The sequence below is a fragment of the Doryrhamphus excisus genome, linkage group LG19 (assembly GCF_037039965.1).
Source record: "Doryrhamphus excisus strain RoL-2023G ecotype Guam linkage group LG19, RoL_Dexc_Guam_v1.1, whole genome shotgun sequence".
Lineage (NCBI taxonomy): Eukaryota > Metazoa > Chordata > Actinopteri > Syngnathiformes > Syngnathidae > Doryrhamphus > Doryrhamphus excisus.
This window is the reverse complement of record NC_136375.1, coordinates 10,021,926-10,044,932: the sequence shown is the minus strand read 5'-3', so window position 1 is coordinate 10,044,932 and position 23,007 is coordinate 10,021,926. Positions and strand designations below refer to the sequence as shown.

The window sequence follows — 23,007 nt, the reverse complement described above, 5'->3', positions numbered from 1 at the left end:
CCAAGCCCAAAAATAGCATTTTGCTTTTTTTCATCCTGTGTTCTTGAAGTTTATTCACTCTATTAACAATCTCCTGTTTTGTCCCGTTAAGTTGTAGCATTATCATTTTTTAATTAATCACACACTAATACAAGCTCATTATCAAACACAGCTTCAAACGTCCTCAAAATGAGCGTGTTGATAGTTGCCATGGTAACTAACGTCACTGCCTTCAGGTTAGCGTCTGAGCGATAATATAAAGTTATGCTATGCTGTAAACAAGTCACCATATTCGGTTGAAATAAAGTAACGGTAAGTCATTTTATGGATTATTAGAAAATAAAACAGATGACAGAATCAGTGGCCGGTAATAAATAAATGGCAACAAGCAGGAACTCGACTATCAAATCATGTTAGAAACACACGTCTACGTTATTAATGTTGACATATGTGAAGTCAAGGTTACTTTGACCACTTGAATATTGCTCCTTATTTAGTGTTTGATTCTGCATTGTTGTTCTCTATGCTAGAATCTAGTAATCCAAACATGGATCTAGTGGACAACCTTATAGAAGATGAAGCTGAGAGACAACGTCTACTTTCTAAACCAACCTGCTTCCTTGTGGTTGGAAGACCGGTAATGTATCATAAATAAATCCAACAATACAGCCACCACACAAGTGAATCACATTTTGCTATAATGCCTCATTAATCTCACAAAAGCAAATAATTTGTTTCAGGGTGTTGGCAAATCCACCTTGGCCAAAGACATTGCAGATACCTGGGGTTGCATATTAATTGATGGTACGAACAATGTTAAATAGTATTTTTTTCAAATTGTCATGTCATTTCAACCACTTGCTTCCAGACACGAATCTGATTAACTTCCACATCAGAACTCGAACAGAGGACGGCATTAAGGTATGGGAGTAAACGTACGTACAGTATGCTATATCTGACTAACGCATCATTTGACAGCTTCTGAATATCTTAAATGCTGGGGAAAGTGTACCAGAAGAGATGATTCTGCAGCTCATCCTTGACATGCTAAACTCAGAAAGAGTCAAACACTATGGTAGGCTTCAACGACACCCGTCAATCACAACATACCTGACAAATATGCAGTACCTGTACGTTGTGCTGCAGGCTACGTGCTGAGCTGCCTCCCATTCATCTCGGAAGAGAACGTGGCAGTCGACCAGCAAATTGAGATCATCAGAAACCTCAAGCTCAAACCTGACTTCATCATCAATATCAAGGTGGAAGCATGCCGTTGAATTACTGTATTTGTATATTAAGTTAAAATGCACTCATGGAGTATGCTCTTATCAGTGTGCAGACAAGGATCTGGTCCAGAGACTGTCGAGTCAAAAGCAACACCCGGAGACAGGCGTTATGTACGGCCAAGACAAGTGGAAGCATGACGGTGACTTTCATGTCATGGGATTTATAGATAAGACGGATGAGGACCTGGAAGACTCGGGGTCAGAGGTATGACACAATGCTAGCTTGCGTTAGTGGGCAGAGACCCACTCCTTCAGTTTAGATGGAGCTACCGTGAAAAAAAGCTCATTGTGTGTGGCAGTTGTTGTTCATTTTAACACACATTTATATTTGTATTAGTAATATTAATTGTACTGAGAATTACTTTACATAATATAGTTACAGACCAGTCTGCACGGTGGAGAGTGGTTAACAAGCAGGCCTCACAGCTCGGAGACCGGAGTTCAATTCCACCCTCGGCCATCACTGTGTGGAGTTTGCATGTCCTCCCCGTGCATGCGTGCATCCTGAATTTATTATTATTATCGTTATTTGTGCATACATTATAGACCACCATTTTCACACTCACATTCATACCTATGGACAATTTGGAGTCGCCAATTAACCTAGCATGTTTTTGGAATGTGGGAGGAAACCGGAGTACCCGGAGAAAACCCAGAACATGCAAACTCCACAGAGAAATGGTCGAGGGTGGAATTGAACCCGGGTCTCCTAGCTGTGATGCCTGCGTGCTAACCACTCTCCACTGTGCAGCCTGGTCTGTAACTATATTATGTAAAATAATTATCAGTATAATTAATATTGTTAAATGTGTGTTAAAACTGAACAACAACTGCCACACACAATGAGCTTTTTTTCTGTGAGGCCTGCATGCTAACCACTCGACCACAGTACAGCTTTTTTTCCCAATCATGAATACTGATATTAAAAAAATGCTGTATACAACACATATCGGTATCGGCTGGTATTGGTATCGGAAATTGAGAGTTGGACAATATCATTTATCAGCATAAAAGCCAATATCGGACACCCCTATAATCAGCTATAATAATCAATAGTTCATAATATTGTAACAAATACAATCAGGACCATGCGTAAAGTGCATCCTAGAAGTGTCCCTTAACTCTAACGGAGGCTGCTGTGGTTGCAGGATGAAGAGGAAGATGAAGATAGTGAAGAGGACCAAACCTCAAAGATCACAGTTGACCAGCTGGTGTGGGTCCCGGAATGTAATTCCAAAAATACGTCTCTTAGAATCAACACGTACAAGGACACCATCCTCAAGCCACTGGAGGTAGGACGTGGGCCATTACAAAATCTCCTCGTGCATCCAAATTCAAGTGTGTACGCCATGAGGTTCAGATCGGAACACATACTGTAAGTGGTTTCTTTCAGGACTACATGATGGACCATAACCCTATATACCTGTTTGAATTGGATGGAAGCAACAAACCTCGAGAGTTGCTCTTGGTGAGTAACTGCAGTGTTCAGTGGAATTGGGATGCTTCTTATTGACATCTATCTACGTAATGGATTGCTTCTAGTTTGTGTTGTCCCGTTTGGGATCGATGGCAATTCAGCGTGTCCCCATTCCAGTTGTCCTCCATGAAAACAGAGAACTGCCTGAAGATATCGAAACGGTCAGTTTGTGATATTTCTTCCTCCACAAAACTTACTTTTCACGCAGCGTCCCGTCTCCTTTCTAGGAAGACCTGCTGAGGTTCATGTCCTCCTCAAAAATGATGGTGCCAGGCTGCAGGTGGAGGAGGAGCCGCTGGGGCCGAAGTTGTCCCGTTGCTCTGAAGGAAGGAAGGTTCATCCCGGGAAAACCAGAATACTCTGTAGCGTAAGGCTGCTTGTTTTGGTTTGGAGTTTTAATACACTCTAAAAAGTAATTCAGAGTATCTGTTGACACCACTTGATTTAATACATAAATGCAATGTAAAAAATGTAATTAATTGATTTAGATAAACTTCCTAAGTTGCTAACTTTATTTTTTAAGTTATGTTCAAATAATAATGTTGGCTATTACATGAACTTAATTTAGCATGTCGTATACACTCAAATTTTATTTATTTATTTAATTTAGCAAATTATATATATATATATATATATATATATAATATTAAGTTACTGCTAGATAAAAAGCTGTGTGCATTATTATAATTAAGAAGACAACAAATTACTTTGAATAAAATGATTAATTCAGTTGACTTAACATATTTTTTTGAGTTACAAACTTAAAAACTTTATTATTCTTATTGTTCTTTTTTATTTAAAAACAATTATTCAGTAAGCATTACTTAAAATAAGCTTTGAGTGAAGAGGAAAAGCAAATTCGTGCAATGCAATATTGTTTGTTGGTTCAAAGCAATTTCAAATTAAGTTGTCATAACTAAGAAATTGTTGCGTTGATTTTTTTTGTTGAGGCTAAACATTTATTTTTTGAGTGTATGTTTACATCTTCTCAACAAAATATTCTCCAGCTTCCAGGACAAACTGTACATCATTTCCTCCCAAGAGGCCTTCGATAAGTTCATGACCAACCCCAGACGCTACCTACTCCCTCCGATGCCCAGCCCACCTTGTAGGGTTTGTATCATTGGAGTCCCGCAAACAGGGAGGAGCGCTCTGGCAAAACTTATGGCTGAGCGGCACAAAGTTTCAATGCTGGAATTGGAGAAACTGGCGGAGCCTCTGCTGGATCAGCTGGAGCAGGAGAGGCTTGAAAAACTGAAAGTGGCGTGCATGGAGGCGGCCATAGAGAAAATTAAGCAGAAGCAACAAAGCGAGGAGATTTCTCGTAAGTTTCTATCCATTTTTGACAATTTTTTTTACAAACTGAACTGAACAAAACCTTTTTATAGATCACATATGTGTCATACAAAAACCTTGAGTGTATTATTTCAATGACTTTTCTCCTATTTTGCCTTCCCAGCTGACATTCCTGTTATGGAGGGTAAGCCCAAATCCACACAGAATTTAATTCCCATGCAATATCAATCAAAGTAATACATTCAACATGGTTTTTCTTATGGCCGTCCCCAGTGACAGAGGATCACCCCGAAGTGCAAGCCCTGATGCAAAGTACCTTCGATCAGGGCAAAAATTCGAGCGACGCAAACAAGGAAGTCTTTTCTCTCGCTGTGAAGAAGATTATAACCGAAGTAAGTCTTGAAGAAAAAATACATATATCACAAAGTGCAGTAATGTCAACCGCTACTTCACATTACTTCACTTTGGGTGTCCAAAGTACGGCCCTGGGGGCCATTTCAGGGGCCCGCGACACATTTCACGAAAAAAGTGGAACAAAAAAAAGCTATAATGTTGGTACATAACTCAAAATAACTTTCACCATTTTACAAAATAAGAGAAAAAAATATGTATATAAAATATAGATAAATAAGTGGCCCTTCGGTTGAAAAAGTTTAGACACCCCCTGGCTTATTTCATTCATAAAGCCCTTTGTATTTAAAGGCAATATTAATGATCCCTCTCTTATATTGGAGCTGTACTTCCATGCAGTGTCCAGTGAATGGGTGGCATAAAATTGCTGCAAATGTTGTTTTTTTTTGTCACAGAATGAAAAAGCGAACGCGGAAGCCAAGCTCGGCTGTGGATGGGTGCTTGATAACTTTCCCAGGAATGTCTCCCAATTGGAATCATTAGAACGAGCCGGAATCTATCCAGATTTCCTCTTCTGTCTCATGTGCAGTAATGAGAGTAGGTATCATCAAGTTGAAAAAAAAAAAAGACCAGTCTGCTCGAGTGTTCAAGGTATTAATTACCTTGAACTGTGTACTGTTGTGTACTGTCCAACCGTGTTTTTATTCTTCTCCTAAAGACAAAACTGACAGTGCTGAACAACCAGACAAAAAGGAAGGTAATATAATGTACTATAAATGTACAGCATGCTTGAGCTAAACTGAACAACAGGCTTGACTCACCTTGTTCTCCGTTTACATCAACACAGAAAAGATTCCGGATACAGAAGCGCAGAAAGCTGAAAAGGTCCAGTTTAGTAGAGAATGGGAGGGGATGCAGTTATCTCTAAGTATTAGCCACTCAGTACTGGAGACCGGAAACCGTGGCCCTGAGGAACTTCTCAAAGAGATTGTCCAGCTCATGGAGAGTGAGTGAAACCCTTTCAATCAAGGCTGTTCTAGAGGCCATGTTTTAGAAAACTCCCTTTCATTTAAGAATGATTTAACAGTGAAAGGGGGCGGCACGGCGGTCGAGTGGTTAGCGCGCAGACCTCACAGCTAGGAGACCAGGGTTCAATTCCACCCTCGGCCATCTCTGTGTGGAGTTTGCATGTTCTCCCGTGCATGCGTGGGTTTTCTCCGGGTACTCCGGTTTCCTCCCACATTCCAAAAACATGCTAGGTTAATTGGCGACTCCAAATTGTCCATAGGTATGAATGTGAGTGTGAATGGTTGTTTGTCTATATGTGCCCTGTGATTGGCTGGCGACCAGTCCAGGGTGTACCCCGCCTCTCGCCAGCTGGGATAGGCTCCAGCACCCCCGCGAATGTTATTAGTGCTCTGTTTTTCTTAGTTCTTCTCGGGCTGGATATGCAATACTGTAATCGTTTTTGAAGGATTTGTGTATGCCGAAATGTAAAACCACTGTTTTTTTTGTTCTGCAGAACCTTTCAAGTATGTACCCAGAGAGTTTTCAGCAGTGGACCTAGATGAGGAAACGGAAGACATCGAAGCCATGGCAGAACTGGACGAAGAAGATGACGACAGCCTTTCCAAGGACACAGAAGACGAGGAGGAGGATGAAGGAGTTAGTACACCAATGTGGTTTCATTATAAAGGCCCAATTAAAGGGGACCTATTATGCTCATTTTTCGACCCTTTGTATTGAGTTGTGGTCTCCTATAGAGCAGCTCCACACAATAACCCGCACAGAAAACTTTTTAGATTTTGTATAATCTGCACCTATTCCAACTGTATTTCCTTTGATTTGTGCTTTCTGCCAAAACGACTTACTTTGCTGTGATTGGTCACACGGCAAGTTCTTCCTAACTATGAACCATATAAGGATAAGGAAGTCCGCTCCTCTGTGACATCACAAAGGAACGGTTTTACCATGCTTTTTCAAACCAAGCTTTTTGAGCTGTCTCAAACTTTTTTTAGGGTTCACTTCCAAATGCGCAAACCTCATTATCTGAAACTCTGGCATTGTTTAACACGACAATACAACATTGTAAATACATTCATGGGTCAGAAAAGTAGAAAAAGCACAATAGATCCCCTTTAAGAGCTTATATCTTTACTGCTGGCACAAGCGTGGCCATGAGAGTATTATATTTGTTAGCAGGATTACAAACTCCAAAAATAGAGTTGCAAGTCTAATGGTGTCCTTTGCTTCCCGCTTCCTCTAAAAGTCGGAGTCCTCAGGGGACGCAACATCCAAGAGGTCCTTTGGTGAAACCTTTAATTTCTGCCCGGTGGTGCTCCAAAAGCAAAATACTCTAATACCCTGTACGGATGAGATAGCCGGCAAGTATCGAGAAAAGGTCTACTATTTCTCCAGCCCGGAGGCCAGAGAGGACTTCCTTCAGGATCCTGAACAGTATATTGCAAGTAGTGAGATTCTTAAGGTACATTCCGATAAATGAGGAAAGGTATGCTATTTAAACAATGTGATTACCTATTTAAAACCTTTTTTTTTTGGTAGCCTCCTGCCTTGCGGATCTTTTTGCTCGGTTGCAGAGGCTCGGGCAAGACCACTCAAGGTGAGTGGCTTGCCAAAAAACTCGGTCTCTTCCACATTCAATTCAGGGAGCAGCTTCAAATGCTCCTCATGGCAAAGACCAAGCAGCGGGTTGTTAGTGCCGACGAGTCTATGGAGGAGCACCTCCAGGCCGCCAAGGATGCTGTCAAAGAAGCCCTCGGGGAGGAGGATGGAGGCGGAGAAACCAATGAGGTTAGTTTTTTATCATCATATTTAAACTGATTGTCACATCGTTTTAATGCTTTTTTAATTGTCCTACAGCAGGAAGTGGAATTGACTGAGGAGGAAATTAGTATTAAAGCCTACTTGGTTGATGACGTTCCACTGAGTCAACATATTCTGGAAAAAGTCATAACTCCATACTGGAAAGAGGAGCCATATATGTAACTTGACAGCAAACATACATGTAACATTCTCTACTTATAGTGTGGCGTGTTTATCCATAACCACATTGTGTCCCCTTACAGGTCTACCGGTTTTATCCTGGAGGGTTTCCCTCACAACACTGATGAAGTACAGCACGTGTTGCAGCATCAGCTTTTCCCCGACGTGGTGGTCACCTTGATGGTGGAGGTAACAGACATTCAGGCGCGTCTGCTGCCAGAATTTTGGAGGAGGTGGCGAGAACACTGTGACCAACGCGACGCCTTGTTTAACATCGTACGAGAACTAAACCGCAAGATTCGGGTAAGTCACCGACAAGGAATGTTTTTAAAAAAATACTTATTAATTAACTTACTATTTTTTTTATATTTTAATTAGTCATTTTATTGTTATTGTTTCATGTTATTTATTATTTATGGTGAACTACTCAACATCAGTTGGTGAGCTACCGCTAGCAATGAGCTAATGGATTGTGATAGCATCACTATCTTAAAGCTGGACACACTACGTGTTTGTTGGAACAACTTAGACATACATCTAGTGTTTTGAAGACAAGTCATCTGTTTTATGATTACTAGAGATTGTAAAGTGACACTTGTGACAAAAAGTAGGTTAGCATGAATGTGATAGCCACTTCTATCTCGCCTGTGATCAAGCTAGCTACCGCCAGTGAGGCATTGCAAATGGGTAAAAAGTCAGGTGAGATTGACATGTAAGCGATCACAAACACTGGTATACATAGGTTTCACGTGTGACAAGATGTCGTCAATTGACTACACAATTTACAGACAATTTTTTTTTGCACGATAATTATGAACAAATTGGATGTCAACACAAGACGCTAGTTACGCAATCTGCTTAGAGTACAGCAACATGAGCACGTGCAGACATGGCAGAGGCGATTCCGGTGCACAATTGTTTGATATTTTTAATTGTTTTCAAACCAATTGTGGTCAACATGCGCATAAATAATAAGCTATATATGTATCTATATGATAAGGGCAGTATATACTGGCATACAATATAGTACACAACATTTTTCAGGTTCATTTTAAGGTGTGGTGGCTTTTATTTTGTCTGGCAGAAAACCATGCTGCATGTATTATGTATTGCGGTATCGTATAGCTTGATTTAAATTGTAAATTCCTTTGCAGCTGTTAATACATACAAATATAATATATATAATCCTGTCCTATCATATCTTTCTGCTAACGAAATACATTAAAAATAGCCATATTTCAGACCTAATTGCAAATGGTGATTAATTGTGATTAATTTATTTGAATACTGTGATTAATCTGACCAAAAATGTTAATGATTTGACTGCTTTAGCTTGACCGTCTTATGATGTGTTAATGCTGGACTCTGCTGATCCAATAGATTACAATATCAGTATTTGTATACTACTATACTACTTTTTTATACTGTAATACAAAGCACTATCTGTCTCTTTTTGTTGCAGGAGGAGAGCATAGTGAAGAGGAGGGCAGAACTCATGGAGGAGAAATTAGCGACTGCGGGGGAGACAGCAAAAGTAATGTAGCCATAGTCACGCAAATGTCCCCACTTTTCATTTCTTCTTATTAGTTTTTTTATCCCAACTCCTAAACAAACCAGTTTACGTGTCGAGATGAAGATGAGGAGGATGAAGACTCAAACATCGAGGATGAGATAGAGGCTATCCTGGAGGAGGAGTTTCCCTTGGAAAGGGATGATGAATTCATGGATGATGAAGAGACGAGGGAAGCAACTGACGACAGGCTGAGCCTGGAGATCGAAGAACGCTACGTATCTGATACTAACAACATCGCTTCCGTGTTGGTAAAAAAGACATACACCCGTGCATTTGCTATATGACTGGAAGAAGATAGATACTATAAGAAGGTCATACAGCAGACTTAACTCTGCTATTAACTCTGTTTTTTGCTATACCTAGGAACTTCTGGCTGAGCTAAACATTCCCAGAATATCCATAAATGCGGGACGTAAGAAGCCCCTCATTCGGCGTCAGCTCCTCTTGAAAGTGGAGCCTCTGCACACCAACAGGGAATCGCTCTTCCAGAAATGCCAAGCCATCTCATACATGTTGTCACAGAAGCTCCTCCTGTACTCTTATAAGTATCACAGTGCCTTCGGCTGCCTGGACCCCGTCAAGGTACAAAAAAAGCTTGATTCTGTTGAATGAGACATTTTCTTAAATCGTAAATCATGTTATCTGTTCCAAACAGCGGTACAATGAGGGAGATATCATCCAGCCTGTGCAGTGGCCTCTTGATAGAGCTTATCCTGTGCTCTTCAATCAGTATATTTACTTTCTGGAGTCTAAGAAGAACCAACAAACATTCATGCTCAACCCTTTAAAGTACCTCAGACAGTCAAAGCCCTCCCCTACTCTTCCTGTTAAAATGGCCATAATTGGACCCCCAAAATCAGGGAAAAGTGGCGGTGAGTCCCTAACCCCTAACTGAAGTTTTTCACACGCCTCCTTCTCCAGTCTTCTTGGTAAGTTCTACTCTTTATGCCCGTGAAGTCGCACAGATGTTTGCCCAGAAGTACGGCATGGACCTGCTGTCCATCGGTGGCGTCATGCGTCGGGTTCTGGACACCCAGGAGCACAGCGATTTGGCCATGCAGATGAAAGAGCACCTCCACCAGGGCCATGCTGTGCCTGATGAACTGGCCATCCAGTGCCTGGAGATGGTGCTCATGAGCTTGGTCTGCTGCACGCAAGGGTTTGACAATATCTAACTTCTTACTCAAGCACTCAAATTGTTTACTAATTTTAGGTACACCTGCACAATCAAAGGAGATCCAATTGTAGTAGTAAAAAAAATCCACTCCCATCCAGTGTGGAAGTGGTAAATTTTTGGCTTAGAAGAAATACATTTGAAGTTAACTGTTTAGCTCGCTGGCTTGCTAGAGGTCGTCTCAAGTCCCTGAAGCATAAGTACACACAATGTAAACAATGACTAATAGGCATGCAAAGGTGACTATAGGCCTGTTATTTCATGTCTAGAGGGCTCTAATAAATGAAAAGCCACATTTAGAAAGTCATAAAAAGTCTATGCTCCAATATGAAAATATTCAGTTTATTACCACTGAATTCATTTTATGCGGTCAGGTCTGGAACCAATTGAAAAGTATACATAAATACCCAGTGAGTGTTCGATATATCTTGGTGATTCTGTGTGTACATTTGGCATTTCAGGTATGTGCTGGATGGCTTTCCAATGACAATGAAGCAAGCTGAGCTAATGCAGTCTCACAGTATCGTCCCCATGATCATAGTCGAGATGGGCTTGGACACAGTGGAGGTTCTCAAGAGAGGCCTTGCTGACAAGCTGGAGGAGAACAAGTGAGATCCCCGCCTCCACCCAGCAATCACATCCTAACCACAGTTCAGGGCATTCAATCGATTGCAACTGGACTGGGTTGTCTTAGAAGATGTTTTGCCTCTCATTCGAGCAGGCTTCATCAGTTCAGTCCCTAGTACTAGAGCTGTCCTATCTAGTCTGACTGGTATGTAGCTCACCTCGCCTTTGAGCATGAACTGGTGAGAGGCGAAACGACAACCCGAACAGCCCAGTTGCGGTGACCTGGATGAATAAGAATATTCACGGCATCCTAACCATGACATTACAACTTCTCCTGTCTTTTTCACTGCAGACCCTACTTAATGCACGACAGCGCAGAGATCATCCACATTCGCAACACCTGTTACAGTGAGGAGGTGGAGAAGATGAGACAACACTTCCAACAACAATATGATAACTGGATCCTGCTTGATGGCCTCAAGAGCAAGTGGTACATCTGGGAGATCCTTATGAAAAAGATCAGCACCAGTATGAACTACATCCACACCTACCTGCAGAGGACCCGGAGCGGTAAGTTCTCCGTCAGCAAAGCAGATTAATTATGCATTGAAATAATCTCTCATTATGTGTTATTATCATTATTATTATACAGGTCGAGCAGGCTGCATAAACAAGCTTTGCGTGACGCCCAAGGAGTTCCAGCAACAGCTTGGCGAGTTTGGCCAGTACTGCCCTGTCTGCTTGGCTCTAAATAACCACCTAGTGGACTGCTCAGAAACTGCGTCGCTTATGCACGCAGCTGAATACAAGAGACACTACTACAAGATGTGTGACACAAACCACTTGGAGGTCTGCATATGCAGCATTCACATGTAAGAGAGCAAAAATGCCATTCTTTTTTATTTTGCCCGGCAGATATTCCTCGCGACTCCGGATCAATTTGTCAGCCCTGGCTGCCCACGCCCCCTCCCAGAACCACAACTGTTGCCAAAAAAGTTGTCTGACAGCGATGTGAAGGACAGATTCCCACAGCAGTTTGAGATGAAGGGCTTCTGCCCTGTCACTTATTTGGATGGGAAGCTGAGGTACATGCCGTGAGCACAATTGGAACATGAGAAAAATATATAAGATATAAGTTGTTTCAGAGGAACACCACTACCAGCTGAATTCATCAATAGAAATAATATATAATGTATATGAATCAATTGTAGGGTAATAAATGTTGTTAAAAAACATATTTTGAAGCAAAAACCAGAGACACACTCCAAAAGGAGCACTTTAATAATGTTTGTGTATATTCATTATTTCTCTCAAAGTGTTGTGTGATTATTGTTCATATTTACGTCCGTGTGTACTCAGGTATGAAGCTTTGGTGCGTGGAAGTGTTGACTATGCAGTGGAATTCCGAGAATGCATCTACGCTTGCGAGACAAAGGAAAAACAGTACAAGTTTTTGAGGTGAGATTCCCAGTTTCTTCTTCAGTGCTCTCTGAAATATGAACATTTTGTTACTTTTGATTGTAGCAGCAGTCAGTTAAATTAAATGGAATTTGGCCTTGATACATTATATTACTGTTGAAGCGCTCCGGAACTCTACTGGAACTTGCAATTGCCCTCCAAGGTTCCCCCTCTGTGTGAGCCTATTCCCCTCACTTTACTTCCCACATTGGGCTACCTGGAACAGGTCAGAAACAATCAAATGTCAGGGTTTGATGCATAATTGCGTGACTTAAGACATTTGGTCTGCTTTGAAGGGTGTGGCAGTGGCGGTCATCAAGGCCATGACAGCTGTTGGATGCTTGAAGCCAAAGTTTCCCTTCTACAGTATGGAAAAATCAGCTCTCCACTATGTGGCGTTCTATATGAAAGGTAACAAAACCCTCGCCTTCTCTCTCCAGTTGTCTTTTTTTATGAAGCTGTCTGAGAAAGCTATATAGAGAAGTTCCATTGTTACTTAACAGCACACAACTATGGTGCGTTCATGGGCCACCGAAGAACATTTGAAATCTCAACGCTTGCAGAAAAACATCAATAAAGCAAATATTGGGCTTCCTAAGACTAATACACGTGTGCTGTACATTTATAGTACATGCACGGTCCATGCAAGTACAGTAATCCCTCATTTATCACGACTAATCAATTCCAGACCCGACAGTGATAGAAGAAAGAATTCCTTATTATCAGTGGAATATATTTGTTGTTACAGCATAGAAAACCTGTTTACAACCATCAAATTATGTTTTTTTAACATTATTAGAGCCCTCTAGACACAAAATAGCACCCCTATAGTCACATTTACACACATATTACCCAATATAGTAGACATGGTAACATAAAATCTGAACATTACAGTAACATTACTGACACTTTATGGCTAGTGTAGAATATCATCACTTCTTTGAATGAGTCTTCTGAATGCCTTGTATTTGTATTTTACTTCATTTAGACATTTTTATGCTGGAAAATGCTTAATTTAGGCAAAGAATATGTCAAATTTGCATTAATATGCATTGAAGAGGGACTATATTTATGAATTATTACCAAATTGTAGTGAATGAGATGTTTTCTAAAGAAAAAACTAGAAACAGTAGTGTTCAGAGACAAAGTGCTGCTGCTTAACGCTCAGCATTTACCTGAAAAGAAGTAAGGATCAAAGATCAAATCAATCCAAGCGGTTGTCTTATGATATTGATTACATTTACATATATCACGATTTATTATACAGTATATACTGTACAAATAATTGATTTCTATGCATCTAATTTCCACAGCATTCAACCATTGCAGCACCGAGCACATTCGCCAGCTGTTCAAAAAGAAGTTGGCCTCATTTGAGGAGAATTGCGCACTCATCCCCTACCTGAGCGGAACGATGAAAGCGCCGTACAAGTTACCCAGTGAACACCCCATTGACTTTGAGTTCAAACTGAACAAGTTCCTCACCTTACGTGACTCACCCGAAGACGAAACCAACTTCTAGCTGACTGCCCGTAAGGGGGGGGTGTATCGTTTTTTTTCAACTTGCTTCTAATGCACTTTTCTGGTCAAAAACACAGTGGAAACCTCACACACACTCAACAGGGGCCACAGAAGCACCCAAAAATGGCATAAAATGCCAGAGTTTGAATTTTGCGATTTTTGACAAAAAACGTATATCGTTTATCGTATATAACAACGCCAGATTCCAAAGCTCAAAGTTTGGCGGCATGCCACGCCCACATCGTATGGAACATCCCAAAATCCTTCGCAATTTAACGTCGCCCATCCGTCTAGTGTCCGTTGATGCTACAACTGACTCATTTGGTCAAACCCCCTAGGAGGAGTTCATTGAGAGACAACCCCTACTTCTGGCCATCAAAAATGGTCGACTTCCTGTTCGTTTTGCATTATGGGTTCTTGAGACTTTTTGGTGCGTCCTGTCATTGTAGATGTCTCCACCAAGTTTCGTGACGATCGGTGAAACTGGTTGCGGGGGCTAATTTTTTTTTAATTTCAAAGTGCCGCAAGTGAGTCAATTTTGGAACATTATTTATGAAACACATAAAATATCAAATTTTTCACCAGGCCTGATGCGCTTGCCAAATTTGGTGAGTTTTCAGGCATGTTAAGGCCCTCAAAATCGCGATCATTTTGGGATCATTGGGATCATTACGATTACAATAGGGCTTTCACACTGTCAGTGCTTGAGCCCTAAATATTGTAACACTCTATATTTACAAAAAAAATAAAGATTTCTCCCAACACCTCTACTGGACACATTCTATGCCTTACATACAACGCGTTGCAGGGGTGTTGATTGTAAAAATTCTGTCACACTTTTCGAGCTGATATATTTTGGAATATTTAGCTCACTTTTCTGTGTGTGTGTGTGGGGGGGGGGTTATTGTTATTGTCGATGTCATGCTGTATCAAATCTTTGTGATTTGTGTCTTTAATATCGTTGGAGTTGTACTGTGGTGAAGCAACATTATTTTGTTGTCCACTCTGCTATCAACTGCCCTGGAATCCAGTCACAATGAGTGTGCAGGTTTTCATTTGATATGCTGACTATACACTATAATATGTGTGCATATATATAGCAGGGGGTACTTTGACATCTCTATTTAGAGTACGGTGATACTGTGATTGAACTTCCAGCCAATCACCGCTCGGGGTCGCCTTCTAAAGAGGTCATTTTTTCCTCTTTTGCTTGTTGGTGCTGAGTTAACCCCTCTTTCTGGTCACCTCATGCAGTCCCGCTAGCCAGGATTTAAATTAGTGTTCCTGGTTGCACCACTGTGCAGTTTCGCCACTGGTTCACGGTGACTGATCTCCTCCTTTTGCTACACGGAAACGTCACAGACGCGTAGTTGTGGCGGCGTGCAGTTGTAGCGAGATCCAACTCTCTTAAAAGAGCCGAGTTTCCCATCAATTCAATGAAGCTCGCGGGCTGAGTGAGTGAATTGTTCGTTGTCGTCGCGACCTTTTGAACGACTTGTTCATGACTCGCACATCTGTGGTGTCACATCCGCCCCGCTGACAAAGAGGCGGCAAATAGTTGAGATAGGTACGCCGCTTTTATACGCTTTAAAACCTTGGCAACTTTATTTTATACATAATCCCAGGGAGAAACAAAGCAACCGCTAGCCTTTTGCTCCGTCATCACGAGCCGTTTGTAGGCTAAGCTAATGCTACGTTGCTAGCAGGTGAGTATGGCTGCTTGTGTTTTTTGGGAATTATTCTCATGATGTTGAACAGTTTGTGGTACTAACGTCTACTCAAGGCGACACAATTCTGTTGTCTACTCATAGCCTGACAGTGAACGAGCAGCTGTTCCTTGTAACTTTAGGTAGAATTGGAGCGCGACATGTCAAAGAGGAAAAGTAGTCCTGTTAGTGTCAATCCCCACAAACGGGCCAAACCAGTGGAACATGACGAAGAGGAGGAGGAAGCAGTGGGAAAGAAAGCTGATCACGGCACTCATAAAGGAGGGTCTCGATTTAGTAAACAGGTACTAAAGTCTCTGCCCTAGTCTTTCTCGCCAAAGTCAGTGATGATGATGATGATGGTGATGGTGATGGTGGTGGTGTGCTCAAACCGGATGTGTTTAGGTGGCAAGTGGCGGACAGATGGTTAGTGATGCAGGGATCGTGGAAAGCATCACACTGAAGAACTTCATGTGCCACGCCCTCTTAGGACCTTTTACTTTTGGACCCAATGTCAACTTTGTTGTCGGCAGCAATGGAAGTGAGTTGAACCAATTTTGATGTAAACGATAACTCTTCACACCAACATTTTCAGGAAATGTGTTCAGATTCAATTTTCTCCATTTTCTATACAGCTTGACCTCATTGGGGTCGTAGGTGAGCTGGTACTGGTCGCCAGTCAATCACAGGACAAACATAGACTCACATTTGGAGCTAAGGACAATTTATAGTCTCCATGTTAAGCTGGAGAGCTCGAACCAGGACCTCCAAACCAGGAGGCTTATTATCAAGTCTTTTACTGTGGTGTATAATGTGTGAGATGTTCATCTTTGTGCAGGTGGAAAGAGTGCCGTCCTGACTGCCCTCATAGTCTCATTAGGTGGGAACGCACAGGCCACAAACAGGGGAGCATCTCTCAAGGGTTTTGTGAAGGAAGGTGAAAGGTAAAGATGAGGCATGCTCATCTGCTCGCACACATTTCCATTTTTGGCAACACATCGAAGCCCAGTTCCAACTGCGAGGAATAACACAGGATGTGACAGAGTCACGTAGTAGCCAAACTGGACATCCACTTTCTCTCATATTGTAGAAACGGTATGATGAACAATTGTAGTGGTTTTCAAACCGTCACGTTGTCATACCGTGATACACCTTGTACAGACAACATTTTGCTATAGCATTGCATCACATTGGCTACCTAATAAAATGTCTGGCATATGTATTAAGGGAGAAATGCTGCCCTAATACATGAAGATGCTAACCTGGGTTCCTCTGGTTTCACAGCACGGCTGATGTATCCATCACACTGCGCAACAAAGGAAGGGACGCCTTCAAACCCGAGGTGTATGGTCCAGCCATCATTATAGATGTGAGGCTAACCCGTGATGGAGTGAGAACGTATAAAATAAAGAGCAAAACCGGTAAGGTTGACCAAAATGCTGTTAGAGTATAACCTGTTGCTTTGTAAAAAAAAAATGGTGTGGCCATAATATTAAGCATTATTAGAAATGCAACATGGTTCATCTTTCTTGTAGGCCATATTATCTCCAGCAAAAAGGAGGAGCTTGAGTCTATTCTGGACAATTTTAATATTCAGGTATGCGATGTGGTGACTTGTTCATAAAGATTCATTGTGTTGTTCAACAAAGGGACAAACTATCCTGTCTTTCTTCCCTAAAGGTCAACAATCCTGTGTCAGTTCTCACCCAAGAGATGAGCAAATACTTCCTACACTCCAAAGGGGAAGGAGACAAATACAGGGTTTGTTTAGCTAACTTAAAAAAATAATTCAGTATCTCACATTTCAGGCCCAATGTTTGTCTTCTCAAATAGTGATGGTAGCATCGGGGTGTGGGGCTGCACGAGTGCTGCCAGCACATTCACGGTGATACTGTAATTTTTCCTTTTTCCACTTCAGTTTTTCATGAAAGCCACACAACTGGAGCAGATGAAAGATGACTTTGTGCACATCAAAACTACCAAACGTCTCACTGAAGAGAAAGTGGAGCAACACGGTGAGGTAAGTGTGTTACTTTGTATGGAAAAAAGCTGAATACTGTCATTAAAATATTAGGGATGCACTCACACTGGGCCGTTTCTGACAGTGCTTGAAAGACCTCAAGAGAAAGTCCCAGGAGAAAGAGGACAGATACAAGAACCTGGCATCGCTTGACGAGATGCAAACCAAGCTGGAGGACTTACAGAAGCAGATGGCCTGGGCGATGGTCAGATCCTTTTAATCCCACCTTAAAGTGCAGTAGGTAGAGAGACTTTGTCTGAATGTTGTGACTTGCAGGTGTCTGAGACGGAGAAAAACTTGGAACCAATAAGAGAGAAGCTGCAGGCGGACAAATGTTCCACTGAAAAATATGATGAAAAAGTGAAAGAATGCAAGGTAACGATAGACTTGCAGTGTTCTAAACCCTCGTCTTTCCGATTCCAATAACCCACCTCTGCTGTGACTGTAGAACAAGGTGAAGGAGTCTGAGAAGATATACAAACAAATCCAGGAACAGTTGGAAGGGATCACACAGCAGGTCCAGGAGCTCCAACCCAAATGTGCTGAGCTGAAGGCCGAAGCGCAGAAACAGAATGCCCTACTCAAGTCCAGTGAGGTCAGGGTTTACTACCTTACTAAGTATCTTAATTCCTCCTTTATCGTTAACCATTAATTGTTTCCAAACTCGACGGTGATAGTGAATTTCCATGAAGTAGCATTACTTCTTTATGAATGAAGTATTTTCATAATTATGGATCTTCTAAATACATATTTTACCTCTATTAGAGCAATCTAGACATGAAACCCCTATAGTCACCATTACATTTGTATTACCCAGTATAGTAGATATAATAAGCCATTTTAGACAGTTTACCTTGTACAGGAGCAGAGTTGATGGACAGAAAGTGATGTCGGGGTTCCGAATTGAGTTTTAGCTTGTTGTGGGGGTTATTGACCAACATAGAATACTACATTCACAAGTTTTAACATCTTAATGGATTATACTGTATTTGTATTTTAGTGCATTTAGCTATTTTTATCCTTGAAAATGCTTAATTTGGGCAAAAAAAGTGTACAATTTGCTTAAACGTGCATATTTTGACTAACCACACTGTGGTCGCAAGCAATAGAGTGAGGGAGCGATGTAGCAAAGGACATTGTACTATGAATATATCACACTTTGTGGTTCCACGTTCTATGTGGGTTTTTTTTTTGTGTTCCAGGTCACAGTCCACAGATGCAACACTAACGTGAGGGTCCTAGAAAAGGACAAGGCCCAGCTGTCCTCCAGGATAAATGATCTAAAGCTGAGGTGTGGCAGCTGGGAACATGTTCTGTTCTGTTATGTTGAAAATGTACCATGAATAATGCATCATTTTTTGTATTGATCCATTCAGCATCACTCAGATAAGTGGGTCAGAAAGCAAGGCCAAGGCGGAGCGTATGCAACAAATAGAGACCGAACTGGAAGATCTGACTCACCAGATCACAACACTGGACCAGCAGATCGATCAGTATCAACACGCCTCCCATCGTGCAAAGGAGGAGCATGGAAAGTTAAAGTGAGGTCTTTATAAATGAAGCATCATTGTGGAATAGTTAAAAGCCTCAAACACTGATGTGACTTCAGGAAAGAGCACAACCTACTCAGTCATTCCATAGAAGCCAAAACTAAGAATTTGCGCACCATGGAAGACAGTCGATCCAATCGGCTGCGGCGCTTTGGGGAGCACATGCCCGCGCTGCTCAATGCCATCCAGGAGGCTCACAAAAGAGGCCTCTTCAAGCACAGACCCCGAGGACCTCTAGGTAAGATTTTGAGCCCAATTGGAAATTGCATCTCTGCTATGTCTGTGCCTTCCTGCTCCAGGTCACCTTATCACCCTGAAGGACCCAGAGCTGGCTCTCGCCATAGAAGTGTGTCTGAAAAGTCTTCTGCAGGCCTTCACTTGTGACAATTACGATGATGAGAAAGTGCTGAAGGGGCTCATGGACAAAGTGTTTCCGGGGGGCCGTCGGCCTCCCATTATCACCGGTCAATTTATCACACATGTTTATGATACAAGAAAGAGGTAGAGGCTTCCGTCCTCCCAATAAGACTGTAAAACTCAACAATCAAGAGTTATTGTTTGGTTTGTCTCTTCCAGGGCGGTGAATCACCCGGACTATCCCTCTGTGCTTCAAGCTCTAGAAATCGAGGACCCAATTGTGACCAACTGCCTGATCGATCAGAAAAGTATCGAGAGCATTTTGCTTATTAAGGTAATACAATATGGAAAGGAAATGGTAGGTCTGTTTGAAGACGTGGGCATTTATTAACAAGTAGAATGCACACCACAGCAGCTACAGCAGCCATGTTGTAATGGCGATGGTGAGTTCATTGTAAACAACAGTGCGGGGAAAGCTTAACGCACAGGAATTCCCCACCAGCAAATGTGGAGCAAAAGCTGGTAACCACTCAGGATACTACATCTACTACATCCACTACATCTACTAACTCTACTAACTCCCGCCAATTATAGGCCAACTATAGGAGACTCGGTGGTTGATTGAATAGAGGTGCATTTACTGTAATATTAAAACATGTATTTAAAAGTGAGAATGACAACTGCACATTTCTCACAGGGATCACGCCGTTCTTGCTATTGTTCTACATAATGCTGGGAAATATGGACCAAAAATGAAGGAGTTGGTATGGCACCATAACAATAAGACAATCATAAATAAAGCAGTATTAAACACTAAAAACGCTGCAGTCCAGCGGCACATGGGTCCTCCACGTCAAATGCAGTGTATATCGATATGAACGATATGCTTGTTTTGGATATGGTGCCTAAAAGAAATATCGCCAGCCCAAGTTCTATGGGACAAAGGCTCCAAGGTGCTGAAACCAATGCAGATTGAGCTCTTCCTCTCTTGATTGAGGAGAGAGCCAAGAAAGATAGACATGCATGCATATGGTGATAGATTAAGGCCGGCAAAGTTAGCAAGCTAATATTAATTTGTTGTGTGATTAATCATTATATTATTAAAAATTATTTTTTTTTGTCACGTTTAATCTTTCGACACCCCTAGTTGTAGCCATTTGCGCTGACGATTTTGTGTTTGTAGAATCGCACCGAGGCTCGACAAGTGATGCAGTCCAGACACCCTCCTCCCAACTGCCACCAGGCTTTCTCCAAGGACGGCGATCAGATCTTCACCGACCGCAGTTACACCGCCGAGCAGACTCGAGCCAACTACCTCTCTGGAGATGTCGAGGAGGAGATACGGTGACGCTCTACTTGATCTACATCTGCTGGTTAGGTTGTGGTGTTGCGTTGTGAATGTGAACCAGTGATTTGCTATTTCCAGACACCTGCAGAGAGAGCTGGAGAACCAAAAAGCTCAGGCGTCAACGTTGCAGCACGAAATCAAGAAGTTAGATGAGGACATCAGGCAGAACGAGAGGCTGGAGAAGAGAGCCCATGCAGAGCAGAAGATTGCCAATGTATTGCTTCTCCTTATTTGGTGACTGGTGCTGAGTTTGCTCAGAGGTTGATGATCTTCAATTTGTTGCAGAATAAATCCACAAAGTTAAAACTGGAGCTCTCTGACCTAGAGAATATGGAAGAGCCTCAGATGGAGGACCTCAAGCCACTGGTTGGTACCGAGCAGCAGATTCCATCTTATCAAGAGACAATGTTAACAAAACTCCATCACAGGAGGAGGATCTTCAGGAGATTGTCGCTAAGATCTCATCAAAAAGGACAGAGTACGAGGAGATGCTAGCTCAGATGAGTGAGCTCAAGGTGTCCTACGAGAAGGCGGAGCAAGAGTACAGGCAGCACAAGGAGCGCATCAGTACCATCACTGAGGACGCCGACTCAATCAAGGTGAGACAAGGCCCTTGTTTTGTTTCCTAAACATCCATCATGCCATCTGATTGATGGCCATGTCCTCCTATAGGAGGAGCTGATCAAGGCGGACCAGGACGTGGTGAGGTGCAAGCATCACAAGAAGCACTATGACGAGAAACGCAGCGCCCATCTGCAAAGCATCCAGGAGTTGGAAGCCACTCTGAAGAACAAAGAGCAGGACCTTCAGGTTCAGTGTTAACCAAGTTATGGAGGCTCCCTCCAAAGTTTCAGGAAGGACTCATGATTTTGCTCTTTCGGTCATTCAGGATGACATTTCCAAAGCCAAACAGATTTGTCCGGAGCGCCTGGATGTGTGTCGGACCGCCAGGAGTTTAGACACGGAGATCAGCCGCCTCAGGAAGAAGATCGACGACCAGGAGAAGCAGGAGGGGGACCGCTTGGAAATTATCAGGTGCCTTTATTTTCTGCAAAATGCATTTCTAAACCTACTGAAGCATTTTTTAATGCATGCATTATTCCACACTGCTAATGGCTTCATCTCCTCTCTTTTTATTTTACCATGAACACATCTCCCCATCTGCACAGGCAGTACCAGGAGGCACTGGTGGAGTACAAGAACATGGCTCAGCAAATGAAGAACCTCAAGATGTTCATCAATAGCCTGGATACTGTTATGAAAAAAAGACTTCAGGCTTACACTGAACTCAGAAGGTAAATGTGGCGAGGTTTCACCTTTTAATCACTGTGACAGCTTTTAAAAGGACGTCTGCTCTGCACCCCCCCTCCCTCCCATGTGCCTCAGGTCCCTGACTGCAAGATGTAAATGTTACTTTGACAGCATGCTGGCCCAGAGGGGCTACACGGGAAGCATGACCTTTGACCACAAGAATGAAACCCTCTCCATCTCTGTAAGAACATTCCAGAGCTGCGTTTTGGCGGCCTTAATCACTCCAATAACCCCCTCCTCTTTTTTTTTTTTTGCAGGTGCAGCCGGGTAAAGGAAACACGGCCGACATGAGCAACATGCGCTCTCTGTCGGGGGGCGAGCGCTCCTTCTCCACAGTGTGCTTTGTGCTCTCTCTGTGGGCCATCACTGAGGCGCCTTTCCGCTGCCTGGATGAATTTGATGTTTACATGGTAGTAACCCTTATTATTTATGAGGCCCCAATGTGTTTTTGTAAACAAAAATAGATAACAAAAACCATTGATTCACGACTGGCCTCAACATGAATATGAAATACAATTGGGAATGCTCCGGGGCCTATTCTGTCTACGAGTGTGCTCCGCCCATACCCATCACATGGATTAATTATAGATTTGTCAGTTTATTTATGATGACATATCATGACAGTTAATTTCAGTTGTCTTATTGTCGTGTCAACGCAGTATGTTTGTAACGCAACTCCGGATGCTTTGTGTGCTTTGAATTAGGACATGGTGAACAGAAGGATCTCAATGGACATGATGCTGAAAGTGGCTGACGGCCAACGTTACAGACAATTCATTTTCCTGACGCCACAGAGCATGAGGTAATGACACCTCTAGGGACAAATGGACTTTAATATTTTTTGCTTTTCAAAGCATTTTCCTTTCTTTGTTGCAGTTCTCTTCCAGAGAGTACACTAATCAGAATCCTCCGTCTCAAGGATCCTGATAGGGACCAAAACTCAGAACGCAAGCAAAATAAGGTGTGAACCTGATAAGACATGAGTTACGACATGCTGAATAACTACAATATATTTTTAGTGCAGTCAAAT

At 42.2% G+C, this 23,007-nt stretch overlaps 2 protein-coding genes across 4 annotated transcripts; both read left to right on the top strand.

Moving 5' to 3' along the window:
• Positions 1–39: 39 nt before the first annotated feature.
• ak9 (adenylate kinase 9) lies at positions 40–14,188 on the top strand. Its single transcript, XM_058056189.2, has 35 exons — positions 40–291; positions 510–616; positions 720–783; positions 848–900; positions 958–1,054; positions 1,126–1,238; positions 1,312–1,470; positions 2,414–2,557; positions 2,659–2,733; positions 2,808–2,903; positions 2,970–3,109; positions 3,750–4,066; positions 4,202–4,222; positions 4,312–4,430; positions 4,845–4,986; positions 5,108–5,146; positions 5,237–5,395; positions 5,912–6,054; positions 6,659–6,874; positions 6,952–7,200; positions 7,270–7,391; positions 7,476–7,695; positions 8,855–8,926; positions 9,010–9,213; positions 9,329–9,547; positions 9,621–9,837; positions 9,923–10,124; positions 10,601–10,747; positions 11,059–11,276; positions 11,359–11,555; positions 11,622–11,791; positions 12,066–12,164; positions 12,288–12,390; positions 12,461–12,575; positions 13,478–14,188. The coding sequence occupies exons 2-35, from the start codon at positions 527–529 to the stop codon at positions 13,684–13,686; spliced, it is 4,950 nt and encodes a 1,649-aa protein (XP_057912172.2). The 5' UTR covers positions 40–291; positions 510–526; the 3' UTR covers positions 13,687–14,188.
• An 812-nt stretch (positions 14,189–15,000) lies between these two features.
• On the top strand, positions 15,001–22,992 carry LOC131106783 (structural maintenance of chromosomes protein 6). 3 transcript variants are annotated; one of them, XM_058056193.2, is made up of 27 exons: positions 15,001–15,391; positions 15,535–15,696; positions 15,797–15,932; positions 16,230–16,335; positions 16,676–16,812; positions 16,927–16,988; positions 17,072–17,152; positions 17,310–17,411; positions 17,497–17,616; positions 17,688–17,786; positions 17,860–18,006; positions 18,614–18,702; positions 18,788–18,952; positions 19,021–19,199; positions 19,261–19,462; positions 19,538–19,652; positions 20,502–20,662; positions 20,745–20,880; positions 20,952–21,032; positions 21,095–21,265; positions 21,339–21,476; positions 21,556–21,701; positions 21,836–21,961; positions 22,053–22,158; positions 22,235–22,387; positions 22,682–22,779; positions 22,854–22,992. In XM_058056193.2, exons 2-27 carry the CDS (start codon positions 15,553–15,555, stop codon positions 22,942–22,944), a joined length of 3,291 nt encoding a protein of 1,096 aa, XP_057912176.2. In that variant the 5' UTR covers positions 15,001–15,391; positions 15,535–15,552; the 3' UTR covers positions 22,945–22,992. The 3 variants fall into 3 exon arrangements, with proteins under 3 accessions (XP_057912176.2, XP_057912174.2, XP_057912175.2); XM_058056191.2 differs by having other exon boundaries at positions 15,497–15,696; XM_058056192.2 differs by having other exon boundaries at positions 15,469–15,696.
• The last annotated feature ends 15 nt before the right edge of the window (positions 22,993–23,007 follow it).